We start from the raw sequence: 19,327 nt of genomic DNA, 5'->3' as shown, positions 1-19,327 counted from the left end.
CGGCCTGATATAACAGCATACTAATATATCGCTGTAACATTAATTCATATAACACTTTTTGAGATTAACTGTTTGAGATGAACTGTTTTCAGAGGATCTTGAAAATTAGAATGGGATGATAATGTCAATGGAAGAGCCCTTTCAAATCTCAACCTTGTATATATACTACATCAAACAGTGCCAACTGCTATAACTCTATGATGACAAATGCACCATCAATATGTCTCTGCATCAATGTGACCGAGACTAATTCCTGTGCATTTATTCTACCTGGCAAATAAAGGGATTGTGATTCTGGTGGTAGAACTCACCTTGAAGGCGTACTCGTTGATGGTCTCAATGACTTCGATGAAGGGCACTTTGGAGGTGAGTGTGTGTCCGTGGTAGATGACTGGCTCTCCTTTATCTCCATCCCAACAGTCCAGCTCCACACAGCGACAGCCATGATTCAGAGCTCTAAGAGAAAGTTTATCATTCAGTATCTCTAATTAGAGAGGATTCAGACAGTAAAATGGTTATTAAAGGGGTATTAAGTGGTCTATGAACGTTATCTACCTCTATCGTCTACCAGCAGGAACAACATTGATAGACCTTGTCGCCTTTTAGAGAAGTTTCTGGCACCGCCCACTGATGCTACACAACATCATGCACTGCTTTCGCTGCTTAGCAATGCAAAAGAAGCGTCACGGATTTGTTTACACAGCTGTTGATTAACGTAGCGTTACTTAGCCTAGCTAGCTAGCTGGCAAGATTGGTAACTGAGGCGTTAGCATGACTACAATGTTACTTCCCTAAAATTTGACAACAATTGTTATTTTTTTCTTCAGCGGTGCCTCTATAACAAGGTGGTGGTCTTCCACTAACTTGTCAGTGGTCTTCCATTTATAACACTTCTGCACAGGGCCTATTGAGACAAGTAAGCTAGCTAATTCGAGGAGAGATACAACAGAATCGTCTAGTGAAGAAGTAATACATCTCAATACAAAATACTGTAAAAATAATACTGCTTTGTCATTTTTAGACTTCGTAGCTGACACCAGTCACTTGGTGCAAGTGACTGGTGTCAGCTACGAAGTCTAAAAATCAGTCAGTCAACAACCTTTAGCTACCTAATATCTTTCATTATAATATCTGATATCTTTTGTTATGAGTAGGTGTCACTTTTTTCAATCATGAATACCTAATTGTAGGATGAAATAAATAAAATTTTTTCGGTCATAAAATGTACTTGCAAAATGTTTATGAGCAAGACAACTCTGTGCTCACTCATTGGTCGCTCATAGGGCGTTCTGGATAAAGGTGCCAGTAAAATGTCTAAATTGTAAATGTGTGTGTTCTCCTGTCCATTGCTACCTGATGTATGGCTCAGTGCTGCTGTCCCCAGTCAGCTGGTCCTTGGTGAGGTAGGTGTTGTGGGAGGAGGAGATGAAGTAGTGTGCCAGCGGTCGGGTCATGTCCTGGTAAACCCTGCAGTGTTCCGGGTCAAACACACAGTTCTCCTTCGACAGCATGTACATGGTGAAACCATTGGGTGTCATGAACTGGTTCTTCTGGGCTGTACTGGGCAAAAGACAGACGCACGTCAGTGAAGGAGGAAAACATTTTTAGGCTTTTTAAGGACCAGCACACATACCAAGTGAATATCACATTTTGCAGTACATAGTTACTGAGCACCGTACCCCACTCGTTGAGTTCGTAGGTGAGTATGAGGCTCTGGGCGTGGACCAGTGAAGCGTCCTCTCCCTGGGCCGTCAGGAAATCCTTCAGGTCCACGGTGGACAGGACGCAGCCGTTGGCGGAGTAGCGGGTGAACACGGCGTCCAGCTCCGGCCTCCGCAGCAGCTCCCTGCAGAAAACCTCGATCTCCCCGTGGTCCAGACGACCGTCGGCCGACCGGTCGCATTTCTGTCCGGGAAGGGGAGAGAAACAGTGAGACAGAGCTTATAAAATCCTCACTCTTGTTTCAGGTTTGGACAGAAATGTTCGCCCACCTGGAAGAGGCTGCGGGCGTACTGTTCACTCAGGTCGATGTTGATCATCTGCAGCAGCGTCTGCACCTCGTCGTAGCTCATCTTACCGTCGTGGTTCTGGTCGGCCCGTTGCAGGTAGGCATGAATCCAGGTGACAGACACAAGGTCAAGGAAGCAGCAGCAGTACAAAATGTACAGTACTTGAATAGCAACACTACGGGACGGTGGTTAGAGTTCGACCAATGCAAGTTTTCGAAGGCCAATATCTTGAGATCTGAGCATTTTCATTCCCCCAAAAAAGACGTTTCCAGGTTGGTGACTGTAATATTATCACTGAAATTGAAACAGTTTTTGCTACACCATTGCTTCTCTTAAAGACAAGATGAAATGAAAAATGCCTTTTTAACCCTTTTAGATCACATCCCCGGTCATACTGTGCACCTATTTAACAATATATGCCAAAAAAAATACCAAAAATCAATTTCATTGTATTCTTATATCAAATTTCAATCATGTTTTCTTCCTGTAAAACAAAATATGCCGTGTGCTTACGTAAGCATGCCCGTAACTAATTTCAACCAATAATATCATGACATCCACCCATCAATCAATCTTCAACTTTTAGCACACAGAGCTAAGAGGCTAAGATTCATTAGTTAGCTAGCTAGCAACAGCATGGTACTTCGGTGTGTCTTCGGGTGTTATGACACACCCACTTTTCAACGTTCAAATCAAATTCCTCCCAACGTTATGTCCCGCCTGTCTTTCCTGTTTCACTCGGAAATACGTCACGATACGGAAGTTAGATACTCTCGAAATGCCGTTTCATCTCGACTTTAAGTGTGGTCTGGGGACCTCGAGGGGTCCTTGAGGGGTTTCCATGGGATCCCCAACAAAAATGATGAATATCTTAATTTCACATCATAGGTTTCACTCTCACCACTATTATCTCCCCTGGGTACAATGTAGACAGTTTTGTAAGGATATATGTCGAGTTTCTCCTTCTGGGTCATGTTCTCCACCCTCTCCTGCAGGGTTCGTATGCCGCGGGCCCAGTGCCGCGCCTCCTCCTGGCTCTGGCAGAGCAGGTCCAGGCTCTTGCGGGGGCCCTTGAAGACCACCGTAAAACACCGGTCCTCGGGTACCGAGCCAGCCACCCGCCGCAACATCTCCGACTGGCAACCCTCCCGAACACACTCCACCTCTGTTATAGAGACTGAGGGTGTGTGAGCGGAATAGAGAGAGAGAAAAAGGAAGAGAAAGAAAATTGAGAAAAACGTACTTACAAAAATAACTTCATTACTTCATTACAAAGCTGCTACAAGTTTGAGATAATGCTAGTAGCCTATTATCACTATATAATGCATGCTAAAGTGTTAGCATGGAGCACCTTAACCAATAATCTACCGAGGACACATGGACGACTTTGGTGTCTATGTTCTCATCACGACAGGACAATCTCCCATGAACTTGATGTATTCCTTTAACACAATGCAACCCTCTGGGCTGAATCATAACTTCTCTTTTAGACCATTTCTTGAATGTGGCTGCTACAATGAACACTCCTCTCCTAAATGTATAGTATATTGTAATATATTGTAAAGTCAAGCATTGCCCTGGTTGTGTTTCCTGTTAATCGCATTTATCATTCATTCTGTTATTCATCCCCAAGTGTTCACCCCAAGAACAACTTACGCATGCTTCATTGTTCCAGATGCATATTGCTTCTAATTGCACAGTACTCGTGTAGGCAATTTCTAATTTTTCAAAAGTATTTGTTGAGGAGGATTACATACTACAGACTACATGGGGACCAGACCGCAAATGTAGGACTCCTTTAATAAGCCATTCTTCTGGGGCTGTCAATCAACTGAAGAACACCCATGTACTGTGCACAGGGGTCATGACTCTGTCTGCTCTGTTTACATCTGCAGAGGAAATGAACTTCTATGGCTGACTGCGGGGTGAAGAACAAGAAGAGAGGCTGGGGAGGAAGCACACCGTTAACCACCTGAGACTATTCTCAACTGATGTGTACGTGCTTAAGCTCATGTTGCTGTTCCATTGAGCCTAACCGCAGGGACAGGTACAGGTTGATTAGAGAGTTATGGTTAGGAGTGCGCAGAAATCAGCTATTTCTTAGAAACAGCTTAGTAGGGCTGCAACTAACGATTATTTTCATTGTTGATTAATCTGTCGATTATTTTCTCGATTAATCGATTAGTTGTTTGGTCTATAAAATGTCAGAAAATGGTGAAAAATGTCGATCAGTGTTTCCCAAAGCCCAAGATGACGTCCTCAAATGTCTTGTTTTGTCCACAATCCAAAGATATTCAGTTTACTGTCATAGAGGAGTAAAGAAACCAGAAAATATTCACATTTAAGAAGCTGGAATCATAGAATTTTGACTTATTTTTCTGAAAAAATTACTCAACCCGATTAATCGATTATCAAAATAGTTGGCGATTAATTTAATAGTTGACAACTAATCGATTAATTGATTAATTGTTGCAGCTTTACAGCTTAGAGCTTGATAGCGTAGGACAAAAAGGGCGGAAAGCTGTATAACAGACTGTTTCTGGAGCCTTAGTTGACCTCAGGTTAGTTGGAGTTCTAGAGTTCAGGACAGATGACAGACTAGGTCGCCAGTTCAGCTGAGTTCTCCAGCGTGCAGTCCTTGGCATTACTGCTTAGGGAGCTTAGAGTTTATTTTGGTTTGCTTCAAATGATAGTCACATATACTGTATGCACACCATTTATAGAAACATAGCAAATGGCGCATATTGCAATAAAAATACATAAACTTGTATTTGGTGTCTGAGTCACTTTACCCTGGTAGGCCTTTAGTCAGACAGGGACTTAGGGAGGAAGAGTCCAGCAGAGGACTCCAGCCCTTTTCACATGCCTTAAAGTAATGAAATAGGTGTATATTTGTGTTCCTTTTATGTATAATGTAATTGGTTTAGAACGCAGTCCTTTTTCTATTACCCGAAATGCTATGATGTTGCTGAGTGCCAATTACTGATTTTTCTGTGTTTCTACATGCACACAAATAACTTCCGTTTCAACTACTGATAGTGTGTAGTGGAGGAACTGATTACACAGCAATCCTGATCCTCCAATGTCCAGGCACTGAGACAGACACACACACACACACACACACACACACACACACTGAACAAGGATGGATAGGGCCTTCATATCAACATGTTGAATATTGTCCTTTCCTTTCATGTCAATAAAGCATAGTTAATTGAATTGAAAAGACAGGGACAGAGAGAGGAGACAAAGAGAGAGATATTAGGCGAGATAGGAGATGAGGTAGGAAGGGTAGAGGGAAAGAGGAGGGGAGAGAATTACCACACTGGATGAGAGATGATGGGAGAAAAGTGAACGTTTACCCGTCTGCAATGGCGCTACAGCACAACTCCAGGCTCGAATAAACACACATTATAGAATCAGAGCTGTCGCCTTTCATCTCTCGATTTCTTATTTTCTCTCCCAAACACACACTCACACACTCTCATACACTTTCACACAAGCAACTCGCACACAACTTTTCCACTTCTCTCATTCTCTGCCCTATTTGACTATAAAAGGGGTCAGGGGACTGGTTTTGGTGGGTTCCCGTGTAACAGTAGTTCTAGTATTAAGCTGTAAATTCACAAGTTATGTTATGTTTAACATCTCCCATTCCATCTTATTTAGATTCTAGCACCAATGGCAGCACTCAGGCAAGGCCCTTTCTGTTTCATGGCAGCATTCCTTACACAGGCCTCTAGTGTGTATTTAAGGTGGTGTAGCTTTGAGTCACTCACACACACTCATGCACACTTAAAAAGATTTCTATTGACTGACACACACACACACACACGCACACTAATGCAGTACGGTAGTTAATTTATCTAGTTTGGTTTGCATAATCTCACCCATCGAATTCCAGAGAATTTCTTGTTTCTCTGGGTCAAAGTTTAAAAACAAAAACAAAACAGTAGCACAGAACTAGTACTACTTATACTACTAATGCTGCTGCTACTGCTACTACTACTACCACTGCTACTACTGTTACTGCCACTGCTACTACTGCTTCTTTTGCTTTGTAATAAAATACACAGTAATAAAAGGAACTTGAATTGCATGGGATTCAGTTCTCTTGTTAATTGAGTAAACCTGTATGTTGAAATACCAGCTTGTATTTCTGCAGGACATAGTGTATGTCAGGAAACAACAAACTGTCAGGAAACATTTGGCAACAAATAACATTGGTGACCATGTTACACTGTTGATTCTAATCCCTCCTAATATTAGACACAAACAGCCCCATTTGACATATTTTGCTGCAGAGGTGAGCTGTCAGCATTGTGAATCCTGACTTGGTCACACACACACACACACACACACACACACACTCAAAGCAAGCAAGGTGTCCTCCGAATAGCATAGAAAAGTGTTTGCCTCTGGCTCACAAACAGTGCTGCTGTTTGTTCGTCCAGCACACCTTGAAGCAAATTTCCGCATTAATGTGTTTGTACGTTTTCTTTTAACAATCACATCACACTGTATAACGAATAAACCAGATTAATACACGGCATCCCCACTGACCAAATATTGGCCGGTGTTTGCCCATCACTGTTTGCCAATGGTTTCACCAGAGACAACACACACAGCCTGTCAGGTCACAGGCTGACAGCAAGGCACTGTGCACTGTGTGGGCTATAGAAAGAATTACAGTATGCAGAAAGAAGGGAATTCTGCTCCAAATAATGCAAATGTTGTTCATAAGGATGATGGGGTGATGTCTAGTGGGTACAGAACTATAGAGAGACTGTTCCAGAAGCTTTTCAACCCTGAAATTCTGCAGGAAACAGTGAATACTTGTTATTTTGGGGGGATTTGGCATCAACATGGTTAAATTCAAAGATACTGAATACAGGGTTCCCACACTCACTTGGACATCATATTCAAGGACTTATATCAATGCAAATATCTGTCACAGGGTTTTATAAAGCACTTTCAATGCCATCCATCCATTTTCAAAAACTTTTAAGGCATTGTTTTATTTTTCTCCAGTGACTATCAGCACAAAATATCAGCTATCAGCAGTTTCAGTCCAAAATTATCTGTATGGGTTTTGACCAAAACCCTAGAATCTAAACAGATTGGTCCAAGACATCAATCGAAAGCTTTCTAATCAACTTTCAAATTCATAAGCTAGTTTGTCTTTTTCTCATTTTCTTTCTTCAAATTTCTAACTGAACTATTAAAAAACGTTTTTGTTGGAAAGAAATATTATCTATTCTAATAACAACCTGGCAGGTTTGGCATTAAGTACCAAAGAACAAAAGGGCATAAATACAGATAAAAACGAGCTGAACAAGCACATTGTGAGTTTTAGGATATGGGGCCGGAGCTTGTATGGGTGTGTGTGTGTGTGTGTGTGTGTGTGTGTGAAGAAAGTAGGTCCTGATTTGAAAACTTCTTGCTCTTTGATATCCATGTAATGACATCTCAACTCCTGGGTGTCATGAAAGCAAGAGACGCGAGATACACACCCAGCTATTGGTGGTTGGAGGAGACGTCCCAAAACACACACACACACACGCACACACACATACATACAGACTGCCACATCACAAGGGAATCGACTCTTGCGGCAATTAAAGGTCTTGTACAGCATCTAAGTTGGGAGGCTAACCTCGTGGTGGAGCCGTATGGTAACTATATAGCACCAAACCACAGGCTCCAGGGCCGACTCCCTCCACCATATGATGTCCTATAATCTGTCTGTTTGATCTATGGCAGGGATGGGCTCGGCCTCAAAATAGATCAGCACTGTAATCAGGGCGCTGTGTGTGACCCCCAGATAGAGAGAGAGAGAGAGAGAGAGAGAGAGTGTGTACAGAGCGGTAGGTGCCACTTATAGGTAACAAAAATAAGTATTGTATTTCCATGTTTCACCTCACACGCCCAGTCAGACCACTGAGCCTCTACTGGAACCATTTCTACAGAAAAGGAAAGGCCTGCATGTGATGTCATATGGAGCTGGTTTCTGAACCTAGGGGCTGGGACCCCTGAAAGGGTCATGAGGTGATTTTAAAGGGGTCACAAACCTTAAAATCTACAATGTATAATGAGTATGGTGGAATATGGCATTGATGCTAAAACTTTATGCACCCACGGCTCTGTTAGACATTTGGGAAAAAGCTGTCAGCCAAATGGCAAATGGCACATGTATATTTGCATGTTCTAGGCTCATTCCGATGATTATTCATCAAATAAAAGATTTTTCATTTTTTGTGTCTTGGTTCACCATTTTTTTAAGGGCTTGGGAGCTAAAATAAGGTGAAAACTAAATCCTTATTGCTGTTGCCATGGAGAAACACGCATAACAGCAATTATGTTTTTCATTTTCTTCCTTGGACTGGAAGTCATTTATACATTGAGTGAGTTTCATAACCCTTGGGCCTTTGAAAACACAATCCTAAACCTTAACAAGCTCATTGTAGAAGTCCTCATCTTTCCTCATCTTTCTAGCCTTGTGGTCCTCATAAGGATGGAAGTACACTCTACACACACACACACACACACACACACACACACACACACACACACTTACAGGACTGCTGCTCCTTGGCTCGGCTGGAGGTTTTGTGGGACTGACACCAGACGGTGACGCCATCATCCAGCAGCTTCAGAGTCCGTCTCTTCTGCCAGCGAGGCGAGCGGACCTGCATACATAATAAACATCAGTTAAATCTGATTTATATATATACAACAACAAGTACTACGATTGCTACTGCTACTATTAATAATACTACCTTCACCATACTGGAGCCCTGCAACATCAGCTTCACATCTTCATCATCCTGCACTCCTGGAAAGAGAAAGAGGGAGAAAGGGAGAGAGAAAGAGAAATTTGATTTGATGAAAATTCTGCTTGATTTCATACATATATGGCAGTAAATGTAGAAAGTAGAAAGCTGATCTGATTTGAACTGAATAGCACTGAATGAGGGCAGGAAGGGGGGAGGTGAGGAGAGAAGAGGGAGGACGAATGGAGAGAAAAAGCGAGGGAGGATCGTCAAAATTAGAGGTTGGTGTATATACATCTGTTGGACCAAAGCCGTTCATATGCTAACTCTGTAATTCTGATATTCTGGGATGCAAAAGCAAGATGAGAAGGTATGGAGAGAGAGGAGAGAGAGAGAGAGAGAGAAAGGGAGAGAGATGATTTGGTGAACCTGGAAGAGAGGAGATAAGAAAGACGGAGAGAGAGAGGCATAGGGAGCGGGACAGTTTGGGGAATGAGGGGAGAGAGGGAGGAATTGAGGTTACAGAGGAGAGGAAATTGCAATTAGCTAAGTGCTTTTCGGCCCGTCATGAAAGCCTTTTAGAAAGATGAGTAATCAAATGAGAGTCAGCAGACGTGGATTTCAGTTGATTGTGTCTTTATCGCTCAGCGTTTTTAGCCCGCAGACATTTCTCAATATGATGCAGGTTGTTTGATTACATATTTATTGTAGAATTGATCAATACTGCACTGGTTGTCTATGGGAAGACCTGAACCTGAACTGATTCTAATGAGACATTCAATGGAGAGTTTTAGTGTCCCAGACAAGCATATGTTACATTTCCAAACAACTTCATATCATAACAAGAGATGACCGAGGAAGTGAAAGCATCTGCACTCTGAAATCATAGGGACAAATATTTATATGAGTCAACAGACCCAGAATGCCAACGCTTCCAGCATAGTCGAGGATTTTTGAGTAAACTCTATGATATCTGCCCTTATTCTGTTTGCTGTTGTTTCTTCAGTCATAATAACAGTCAGGTTATTCTGATCTTTTGTTATGATATGAAAAAGCATGTGAACAGATGGTCTTGAATAAACTTTAACCATTTAACTATTAAAGGTCCCACTTTGTTCACTTTTACTGAACTATATTTTTGAAATCCACTATGTCTCAGTATAACAATAATGTGCTTTTGTGATAAATATAGTTTAGTTTATAGGGTTATTCTGAAATGAATGAATATAATTTCAGCCGAGCAATCTGATTGGTCAAAGACATGTTCCAACTGTGCTGATGATGAATTTTTGAATATGCTTTAACTGTAAATTTCTAAATAAAAACAATGAGGCTGCGTTTGAGCCTAGATCACGTCCTTATACGTATATAAAAAAAAGAAAATTTGAATTTCTATATCAGGGCTTCCTTAAAGTGTGTGCCTGTAATTACACACACTAACTGTAAAACACAGTGTCTGTGTGTGTGTGTGTGTGTGTGTGTGTGTGTGCGTGTGTTTGTGGCCGCTCACATTAACAACAGCACATCCCAAGAAAATGTAGTTCCAGTGTCAAATTACATTTCAAATTAATGCCATCTACATGTATATACATATCTGGCATATTTCAGTATATTTTCAAGCATTTCTCTAAATATATTCTGAAATATACAGTATGTGAAATGTATTTTTCTAATGTAACTGAACTGCATCTGATCCCAGCAAGCGTGAGCGAGCCTGTGAACTGCATCTTGACTTGATTTCTTATCAGCACTGATTTGACAGAAAGATTTATTATTCTCATGCAGGCTGCAGGTAAAACTCTGGTTGGAAACCAATCACTTCAATTCCAAACTACAATGTTGGGAATAATCAATGCCCTGTATTTGAAATGCTGAGGAAATATTTTCTCCAGTCAGACTTTTCCATGTAACCTGAGAATTCATAAATCATCCATAACACATCAATGATCTGCTTATTTAAAGAGGTGTCAGACTAGTCCACAGAGCTTGGTAAGTCCTGGAGGGTCATTCAAAGAACAGTTATTCCATGTGGAACTTTATAATATAATTGTTGGTTTGGAAATATAAACTTCCATCTGCATTCAGCTACGCTCTCAGAAAACAAGGTACAGACATGTAGCTTTTGTCACAGGAGCTGCTTGTTCTCTGACTGTTTGTGATATTAAGCTTTTAGTTTCTCACATCCAGTAGCCTATTAAGTTAATATACCCATCTATATCAAACTTCAGCAATATGTTAAGACTTCTTTTAGAGCTGCATTATATGAGTAAACTATTTTTGTGTAAAATGTCAACTGAATCTTTAAAATTCCAAGACCATGATGTGACTTCAGGATGACAATTGGTAGTTTAGTTACACACACACTGTTGACTGTAGTGGAACTTACAATTCTCTACAGAAGTAAAACTATACAGGCAGTACATTATTTTCGATATCATGCCGATATCTTTTATTCAGGATGCAAAGTGCAAGGTGTGTGAGCACAGGTGTCATGGTGCTTCACTTGAGGAATTGGAGGTTTAGTGGAGTCCTAGTTGGAGGTTGACTCCATCTTGTCCTCCTTGTTCTTCTTCTTCCTCTCTTTGCGGCTGGGAGTCAGGGCATCAGCGAGTCTTCTCAGAAGGCCATGTTTCTTCTTCTTCTTCTTCTTCTTCTCCAAAGTCTCACTCATGTCCTGCTCCAGATCTGCGATCTTTTCCAGCACAAAGCGCTCTCTCTCAGCCCACTCTTGCTCCTTGTCCTCCATGGCCCGCTGGGTGTCATTTTTGGCCTTGATCAGTTCGGCCCTCTCCTGCTGCCACTGGAGGAGATGTTTCTTCAGCTTCTCCTCAGCCTGCTTCAGAGCCAGCTGGGCGGCCAGGTACTTCTCAACGGCCTTCTGGGTCTCCTCCACGGCCTGCTTGGTGATGTTTTTGGCCTTCTCTGCCTCCTCTTTTTCCTTTCGCAGAGCGTCCTTTACTGCATCTGCTTTCAGCTTAGCATCTGTCTCCTGGATGGCCGATTTAGCAAATTTAAGCCGCAGTTCCAGCATGGCAGCCTGATGATTTTCTTCAGCCTGAGCGCTGAGGTTCTTCTCTCTCTGGAGATCCTCGTTAAGCTGCTCGATGTTGTTGTGCAGAGCCTTGTTCTTCTGCTCAATGGCCTGGATTTTCTTGGCCTGCTGCTCTGCAAGCTTCTGCGCTTCCTTCAGCTGCAGCTGGAGGTCTGACAGAGAATCCTCTGCAGCCTGGGTCTGCTGACCAGCAGGATTCTCCTCCAGCTGAGCGTCAGTCTTGATGGCCTGTTCCTGGGGCTGTTCATGGGTCTGGATCAGGAAGTCCAGGCCCAGAGCCCGCTTCAGAGAATTTTCTTCCTCCATTATCTTCTGATACTTCTCGGGGCCAAATTGCTTCTGGACCTCAGTCTGTTCCTCAGCCCAGGCACGGATCCAGACCTCTTCCTGGGCCCGTACCCGTTCCCTCCGCCTGGTCCAGTTGTCCTCCTGTCTCCTGTAGTTCTGGAGATGGTGTGGAACCCCGGTCTCTCTCTCCTCAGGGAGAGGAGGTAGGTAGGCTCTCCTCCCTGCTGGTCTGTGGGAGGGCCATACCTGGGCATCCTGCTGCTGTGGGTTCTGCTGTACCTCCCAGCCTTTCTTCTTCTTGCCTCTCTGTCGTCTTGTTTTCTGTGTCGCCTCCATCGTGCTCAGAAACCAAATGCCTCTTTGGGCCAATTTTGTTCTGGAGTTCTGACATTACACTGCTCAATGTTCTCATTGTGATACCACAATGTGTGATGCCACTGAGATTCCAAGTTCCTCTTGACTGACTGGGCCCTCAAAGATTCTGTGTTAACATTGGTTAAAGTGAAAAAAATATATTTTCTGGGTTTATTAAATCTGTACAAGAAGTGTAATGTGATTTCATATTATACCAGTTAGTAGTGAATGTTTGGAAAAAGTATTTTGGTTCTTCTGAATTCTTGGTGTGTGTTAGAGACTGAAGTTGGTACAGTTCAGACAGAGAATGTACTGTTTAATAAAAAAGAGTTTAGCTGCATGTTGCAGCCCACTATGCTGCCGCACTTAAATCCAAACAATCTCACCCTCTGGGCAGTGCAGTGACCCATAGAGTGTGTGGAATGCAAACTATCTTAAGTTTCCAATGAGGGCAGCCTTCAAATGTGCTGAGGGGGCCCCATGGCTTTGTTATCATAAAACTACATAACCATTATGTGTGTGTGTGTGTGTGTGTGTGTGTGTGTGTGTGTGTGTGTGTGTGTGTGCGTGTGTGTGTGTGTGTGTGTGTGTGTGTACATGTGTGTTGGGGGGAACCCTTGGTAAGCAATTAGAAAGGGTTTTCCAACAAGAAGACTTAATCAATTCCACTCTAAAGAGAAATCTATAGAAGTGACTCTCCTTCATAGATATTGCTGAGTCCCAAGCTGACTAGGCAGGAATCAACAGCTGAAAAACAGTAGACTCACTGTAGGCTGGGAAGGGCTGGGTCACTCAACTGACAAAGGAGTCTTGATACTGGAAACACACACACAAGCATGTACACACACACACTGGCTTCATTCCCCCCTATGCGGAGAAGTAGGCTAAGTAAGGAGAGCAACATTGCAGCAGGGGAAGAAATTCAGCGGGTGAGTGGTTGTATGTGATGTGTGTGTGTGTAGAGGAAGACAGCCAAACCATTTGAGTGTGGCTTATAAACAGATTGGCCTGGCAACCTCACACACATGTGAAACACCCTGGTTGAGCCTCGCTGTGGTATGCAACCACAGCGACGCAATCAAGAACTACTGTAGGTCTAAAGGTCGTGATGACACCATTCCTAACTAATTAGCTACTGGTTTACATAGAATTATGCTATACTATGACATATACTGATGTTTACCCAGCCACACCTTCAGGTCAGTAGGCAAACTTGACCACAAAACTGTGTTTTTCCACTGTAAGTGTGCCAAACTGGCTCAATGTGGTATGCTTTGCCATTATGTTTCATACACAGTTCAGTTCTGTATGGGTATGATGGAAGCGTGGCACCCTAACATGTTTGGTGCTAGCAGGGTTACGTGCTGGTTTCCGCATTCTGGTCTCAAACACAAACAGGACCACACCTATTGTGTTCCAGTAGAAAACTGAAGTGTGCCGATACTGTGCCATAGCTATTAGGGATGGGACAATATATGCGATATGGGGTTTACGATTCAATTCAACCATGATACGATGTAATAAATAAAAGCTCAATAACAACAAAGTATGACTGTGCAGAATTATGTTTATTTCTGAGCCACAAATCTTTCTAGCAATGGCATTGGCTTGCTAGAATGTAAACAACAACTTATAAATGTCATTACAAAGTGCAAATAATATTGCAATTCATTTTCCTGCACCACGATACATATCGTCACATTTTTGTATCGCGATATATTGAATTGCGATATATCTATATATATGCTACTGGTGCAAAGGAAAACACTACTAGTCTCTCAAGACCACTAAAACTGAGTTCAGTGTGTTGTGACAGGCTTCCAGGGATTCACATCAACACCATCCACTATCCAAAGGCTGGTAAATGCTCTGCATGGTAAACCTCGCACCTCTACTAGAGAATTTGACAGATAACCTGATAATACCTAAAGCCTAGTAATGTGATACTTTATTGATCCCTGTAAGGAAATCGCAGGGAGGTCAAAGGTCAGGCTCAGCTACAGAACAGCACCGCTGGAGCTGATATTGACATTCGATACCGTGGAAAATATCGCGATATTCACAAAATATCGTCTGGAAACAAAAGTGGGTGGTGAATTCTGAAAAGTTAGTTCCATGCCTTGTAGACTTGTTTTTGTGTTTCTGTATTCCTGGTCACTCATTAGGGGAGACATTTGTGCTGGGTGGGGAAATACAGATTATCATAGCCAATGAGGTTTGGCTTTGAAGCCTGGGGTCCTTTTACACACATAAATGATACACGTACATGAACAATATTAGATGACTGAGACACACAAATAAAGAAAGATATGCACACACACACATGCACACACACACACACACACACACACACACACACATACACATACACAGCAGTAAAGGCCTTGTCAGTCAGACTCAGCTCTCCGAGATAATTAGTGCTCTGTCCGTGCCTTAATTAACTGGCTGACACTTCACTTCCTCAATAAAGCTCAGCTCATTAGCTCAGGAATCAAAATCATTTGCATGTGTTTTTGTTTCCACAAAGAAATGAATCACAGGCTAGAAAAAAATGCAAATTTGCTTTTTTGTGCGTGTTTAGTTTCGTCATTCTAAGTTTCTTTAATCTTTTCTTTGTCACTTGCTTTTTTTTTATTTTAGTGTATACTGACACCAGCTTTTCTTAAGAAAATTAGTGGGCGTAATGTGTTAACTTATGGAATTTGCTGCAGTGGTTAGAAGGGAAAAGGATGGAAGCAGTGCAAGGTGGATTCTGTCAGTACTGCTCAATGAACCATTTTAAAGATAAGAGAGCCATTGTAAATTAATGTAAAACAGGTGACGTTTCTCTTTAAGTAGTTGTTCCCTCTAACCTGATAGTTTGGTGACCTACATCTAAAAGTAAAACATTGAAGTAATAATATGTTGTCAGTCATCAGTCATAAATTTAGTGAATATAAGTAGGTTTGCATGTTTTGGTGGCAAATGATATTCGATGCAGGGACTTTGCCGTAGCTTAGGGTTTGTTTGTTTTGGCACCTCCGGAAATGGGGAATCTCCACCAAGCAAATTTTGTTACATTTACATTTATATTTTAGGGATTTAGTTCACTTATCCTTCTGCCAAATGCATGCTGGGAAAGTCTCAAGCCCCTCCTGTGACCCTGAATAGGAATAAGCGGGTATGGAAAATGGACTGAATGAGTGAACGAATTCATATACTCATCCAGAGCGACTTACAAAGGCTGGAAGAGCAGAATTGGCTTTATTCACAGATCACCATACAATCAACCAAAAGTAGTGCAAGAGTAAAAGCCGTAGTGTCCTGATGATAGATGTAACAGACATTCCTGTGTTATCCCTCTACAATGATCAATGAGAAGTTCTAGGAAAAGATATGAAAACCATGGACAAATAGGTAGAAACTTTTTTGGGAGTAAGGGCGAGGCTCTATTTCCAGGAAATCAGACATTTCTTCAGTGTTGTTCTAACCAAACAAATTTGAGCACAGAAATAGGCCACACAAGTTAGAAGAAACCTTGGTGTTTTCCAGACTGGGAGATACAGGGAGACACTTGTGACCCAAACTGGGAGACACTTGTGACCCACTCTGCTGAATACACACGTCCACCTAAACTGAGCTGGAATACCAGGAAAATTGCTACCAGACTATACTGGACCACAGCTAGCCTATATTTGAGGATGATGCCGCCCTGCATTTTAATTTAACCCCTGTACAGTAAGCCTCAGTAGTGGGATTGCAGAGCTGGGTTTGCCAAATGGTGTATTAACAGGCTTTTCCCTGACATTTAGAGAGGCTTAGGTGGTACTGACACTGGTGGGTTGGTTTTGTGCAGGGATGCAGGACTCTCTAAGTGCACATATAACTAAGCAACTATAGAGGGCTTTCAGGCTACGTGACGCACTATGACGGCCATATTGGAGGTCCACAGCTCTTGGCTGTGAACTGTTGCCCAAGAGCATGGTATCTGGTCAGCTAACTACTGTCTTATTGTTAACACACCATGTATCTAACATGTATCTAATAGAAGCTAACATCAGTGTTCGCAGTATAGCAGTCACATGTTAACATATTAACACTGGTCGCTTTGCTGAATGAGCCTGCTGACTAGTTAAGTCAGGGTACTAAAGTATAATCCGTTTTCCCGTCAAAAACCAAAAACCAAAAACAATAAAACGAGCCCATTTTCCGTTTTTCCTTTTTAAATCAAAAACGAAAAAACAAGAAAACGGGCCCGTTTTCTGTTTTTCCAATGTCCATGAACATTGAAAATCAAGTGGAACAAAGTGGAAAAACGGCTCATTTTTTGGTTTGGTGTAATTTCCATTTTTCAATTTTCCCTTGCGAATTGAAGACCGCAGGTGACTGAAATCAATGGAGAGGGTGAACCGGAAGTAAAATTAAACCGTCAATATAAAAGTGAAATGTGTGAGAACTTTACTGTCAGGAGAACGAGGCACTTTGCGAATTAATTGGTTGCCTGTAGCTTCAGATTAAGCTAAAGTTAGCTAGTTAGTGTGATATATAGTGATATTATTTTAGTTGAGTGGCATTAATTAATAGTTATTGTGGAAACTGTTACCCCTATTCCATGTTCCCTACCCAAATAAAGAGCATCTATAAAGTCACCAGCCGAGGTCCCCATCACCCACCGTGAAGGTTATAACGTTGACATGGTTTTAAACAATAATAATAATAATAATAATAATAATAATAATTTAAAAATTACATTTTAAATTAAATCTACATTCCTCTATCATTAAATGTGGCGTTATTGACTAATTTTACTCTACATGTAATACCAGCTAGTAAAATAGGCTACTACCAAATAAACCTTTTTTTTTTTTTTAGATCAAAGGGCTCAGAACATTTTATTTTTTTATTGCAAGTCTGCAAAACATTTATGTGACATGATGAACACCTTAGCTCCCATTGAACATTTGAATGTGATGAGGAACTTTTTTGTCTTGCAGACAAAATTGGGTCACGTTGCAAATCTCTATATCATATTAGGCCAAGTGAAGTACCGTAAATCCTCTAATAGTGGCCGGTAGTCAATTAAAAGCCGGGTCTCCGATAATGGCCGGGGCCGTGGTCGACACAAACAAATAAAGGCCGGCCTCAAATACAGGCCGGGGAAAAAAACAAAGGAAACAAGACTAGGTCAAAACCTAGTATATGGCTGGACCGTTGTCCTCTCCACCGCGCCCACGGCCCGCATTGATCCTCCCGATCCAAGCCCCGGACGCCCGGTGACGCATCGGTGTCGGGACCCCGCCGAAATCTCGGCCGGATCACCAGGAACACATCAGTGCCCAGCTATCGGCACTGGCCGGAACCGTGCCCCCAGGAAACTCCGGAAAGCGTCGGCCCTCGGCGCACCGAAACCTCCATGCTTGTCTGTGTCTCTTTCCGCTGACAGAACAGAGGGCTGTCAGGTGGACTGAGCTCGCGCATATGCATCGAAATAAACGGCGATATGATATAATTGTATAGATTCTATTCTTAGCTTCAGTTAGCTTCAGTTTACATGTAAACAACGGTGGATACCGGTAAACTCCTGGTGCCTGTTTGTAACTGTAGTTTGTAGTAACATACAAGTGCCACAAGATGGCTCGGCCGGTGGAAGTCTCTGGAGCATGCCGTCGTCGATTACCGTAATTATCGTAATGCATTGCAGTAACAAAAAAATGGCTACCTAACGTACCCCAACAGAAGCAGATCAGAAAACAAGGAGGCTTCGTACTAAAATATGAGCAAATATACTTATCAAACAGAGGGAATTAGAAATAAAGGCCTGTCTCTAATATAAACCTGCTTCCAATAAAGGCCTGGTACCCTCTGCAGTTGAGGTAAATAAAGGCCCGGGCCAGTATTAGAGGAATTACGGTAGCTGCCATGTTGCTTTCAACTATCCTTTCCTGTTTTTTTTAATCTCAACCTCCCAACTTGGTTCGGTTTCCTCCTCGCTGCCCTGTGCGTTGAGGCCCTCCAGACTGGGCCGCTATGGGCCCGACCACAGTTCACGGTGAGCGGGGTGGTCCTCCTCGCCGCTGGGCCTGTGCCTGGATCACCCGGCTCATTAGCTGTTCAGTGCTGATACTAAGCCCTTCAACCGCGTCCTCCATGCCATGATGTCCTGGGGGTGGGGGGGTGGGGGTGGGGGGGTTCTCTGCCGAGGCAATGACCCCAGCTGAGGCACATACCACCCATGTACACAGACACATACACCTTTTCAAGTTGGGAATGCAGACCAGTGAAAAGCCGTAGGTTGTGAGGTCTGGCTGGCTAGGCTAGTGGTATTGCATGTAACTACGCATTCACAAAAATTATCTAACAGGGGGCAATGAAAAATAGATTAGACTACACCCTGACATAAAGAGGGGCTATGTCAGACCCTGTAACGAGACCTTACTTTTTGCCAATTTGAAAAGGGCTAAAAGGTTACAGGTTTATGGACAAAGTTGACCAATATTGGGATAATATAGTCTTGCAATACAGAACTTCAACAAATATCCGCTTCATGAAAATTGGGATTAATAAAGTACAACCATACCATACCATTTATGACCTGGATGTTTGGAAGTCCATACAATAAAACAAAGGAACTGTATTAATGTCTGTGTTGTATTTGTTTAACTAGGGGTTATAGGATGATTCTGACAGCATTCTCACCCTTACATTCCTCAAACAGTTGGTGGTTTACTTAGAATATAATAGTAGGCAACTTTTGCCGATTCAGATTTGACACTGGAGTCCACAGCATCTGTGTGTCAAGACACTTGATTTCAAAAAAAGTTCCTCATCACATTCAAATGTTCAATGGGAGCTAAGGTGTTCATCATGTCACA

General features: G+C 42.3%; 1 protein-coding gene across 1 annotated transcript in view; it reads right to left on the bottom strand.

The window, feature by feature from the left end:
• LOC139931225 (1-phosphatidylinositol 4,5-bisphosphate phosphodiesterase delta-3-A-like) overlaps positions 1-19,327 on the bottom strand; it is a 30,347-nt gene that overhangs the window by 7,605 nt on the left and 3,415 nt on the right. The window contains exons 2-8 of the mRNA XM_078290739.1: positions 8,789-8,844; positions 8,587-8,698; positions 2,958-3,186; positions 1,992-2,121; positions 1,680-1,905; positions 1,354-1,555; positions 312-456 (exon numbers count right to left, since the gene is read on the bottom strand). Coding sequence (XP_078146865.1) covers positions 312-456; positions 1,354-1,555; positions 1,680-1,905; positions 1,992-2,121; positions 2,958-3,186; positions 8,587-8,698; positions 8,789-8,844 — 1,100 coding nt within the window. The remainder of the gene's footprint in view (positions 1-311; positions 457-1,353; positions 1,556-1,679; positions 1,906-1,991; positions 2,122-2,957; positions 3,187-8,586; positions 8,699-8,788; positions 8,845-19,327) is intronic.

The sequence above is a fragment of the Centroberyx gerrardi genome, chromosome 20 (genome assembly GCF_048128805.1).
Source record: "Centroberyx gerrardi isolate f3 chromosome 20, fCenGer3.hap1.cur.20231027, whole genome shotgun sequence".
Classification (NCBI taxonomy): Eukaryota; Metazoa; Chordata; class Actinopteri; order Beryciformes; family Berycidae; genus Centroberyx; species Centroberyx gerrardi.
This window is presented reverse-complemented; position numbering and strand designations above follow the sequence as displayed.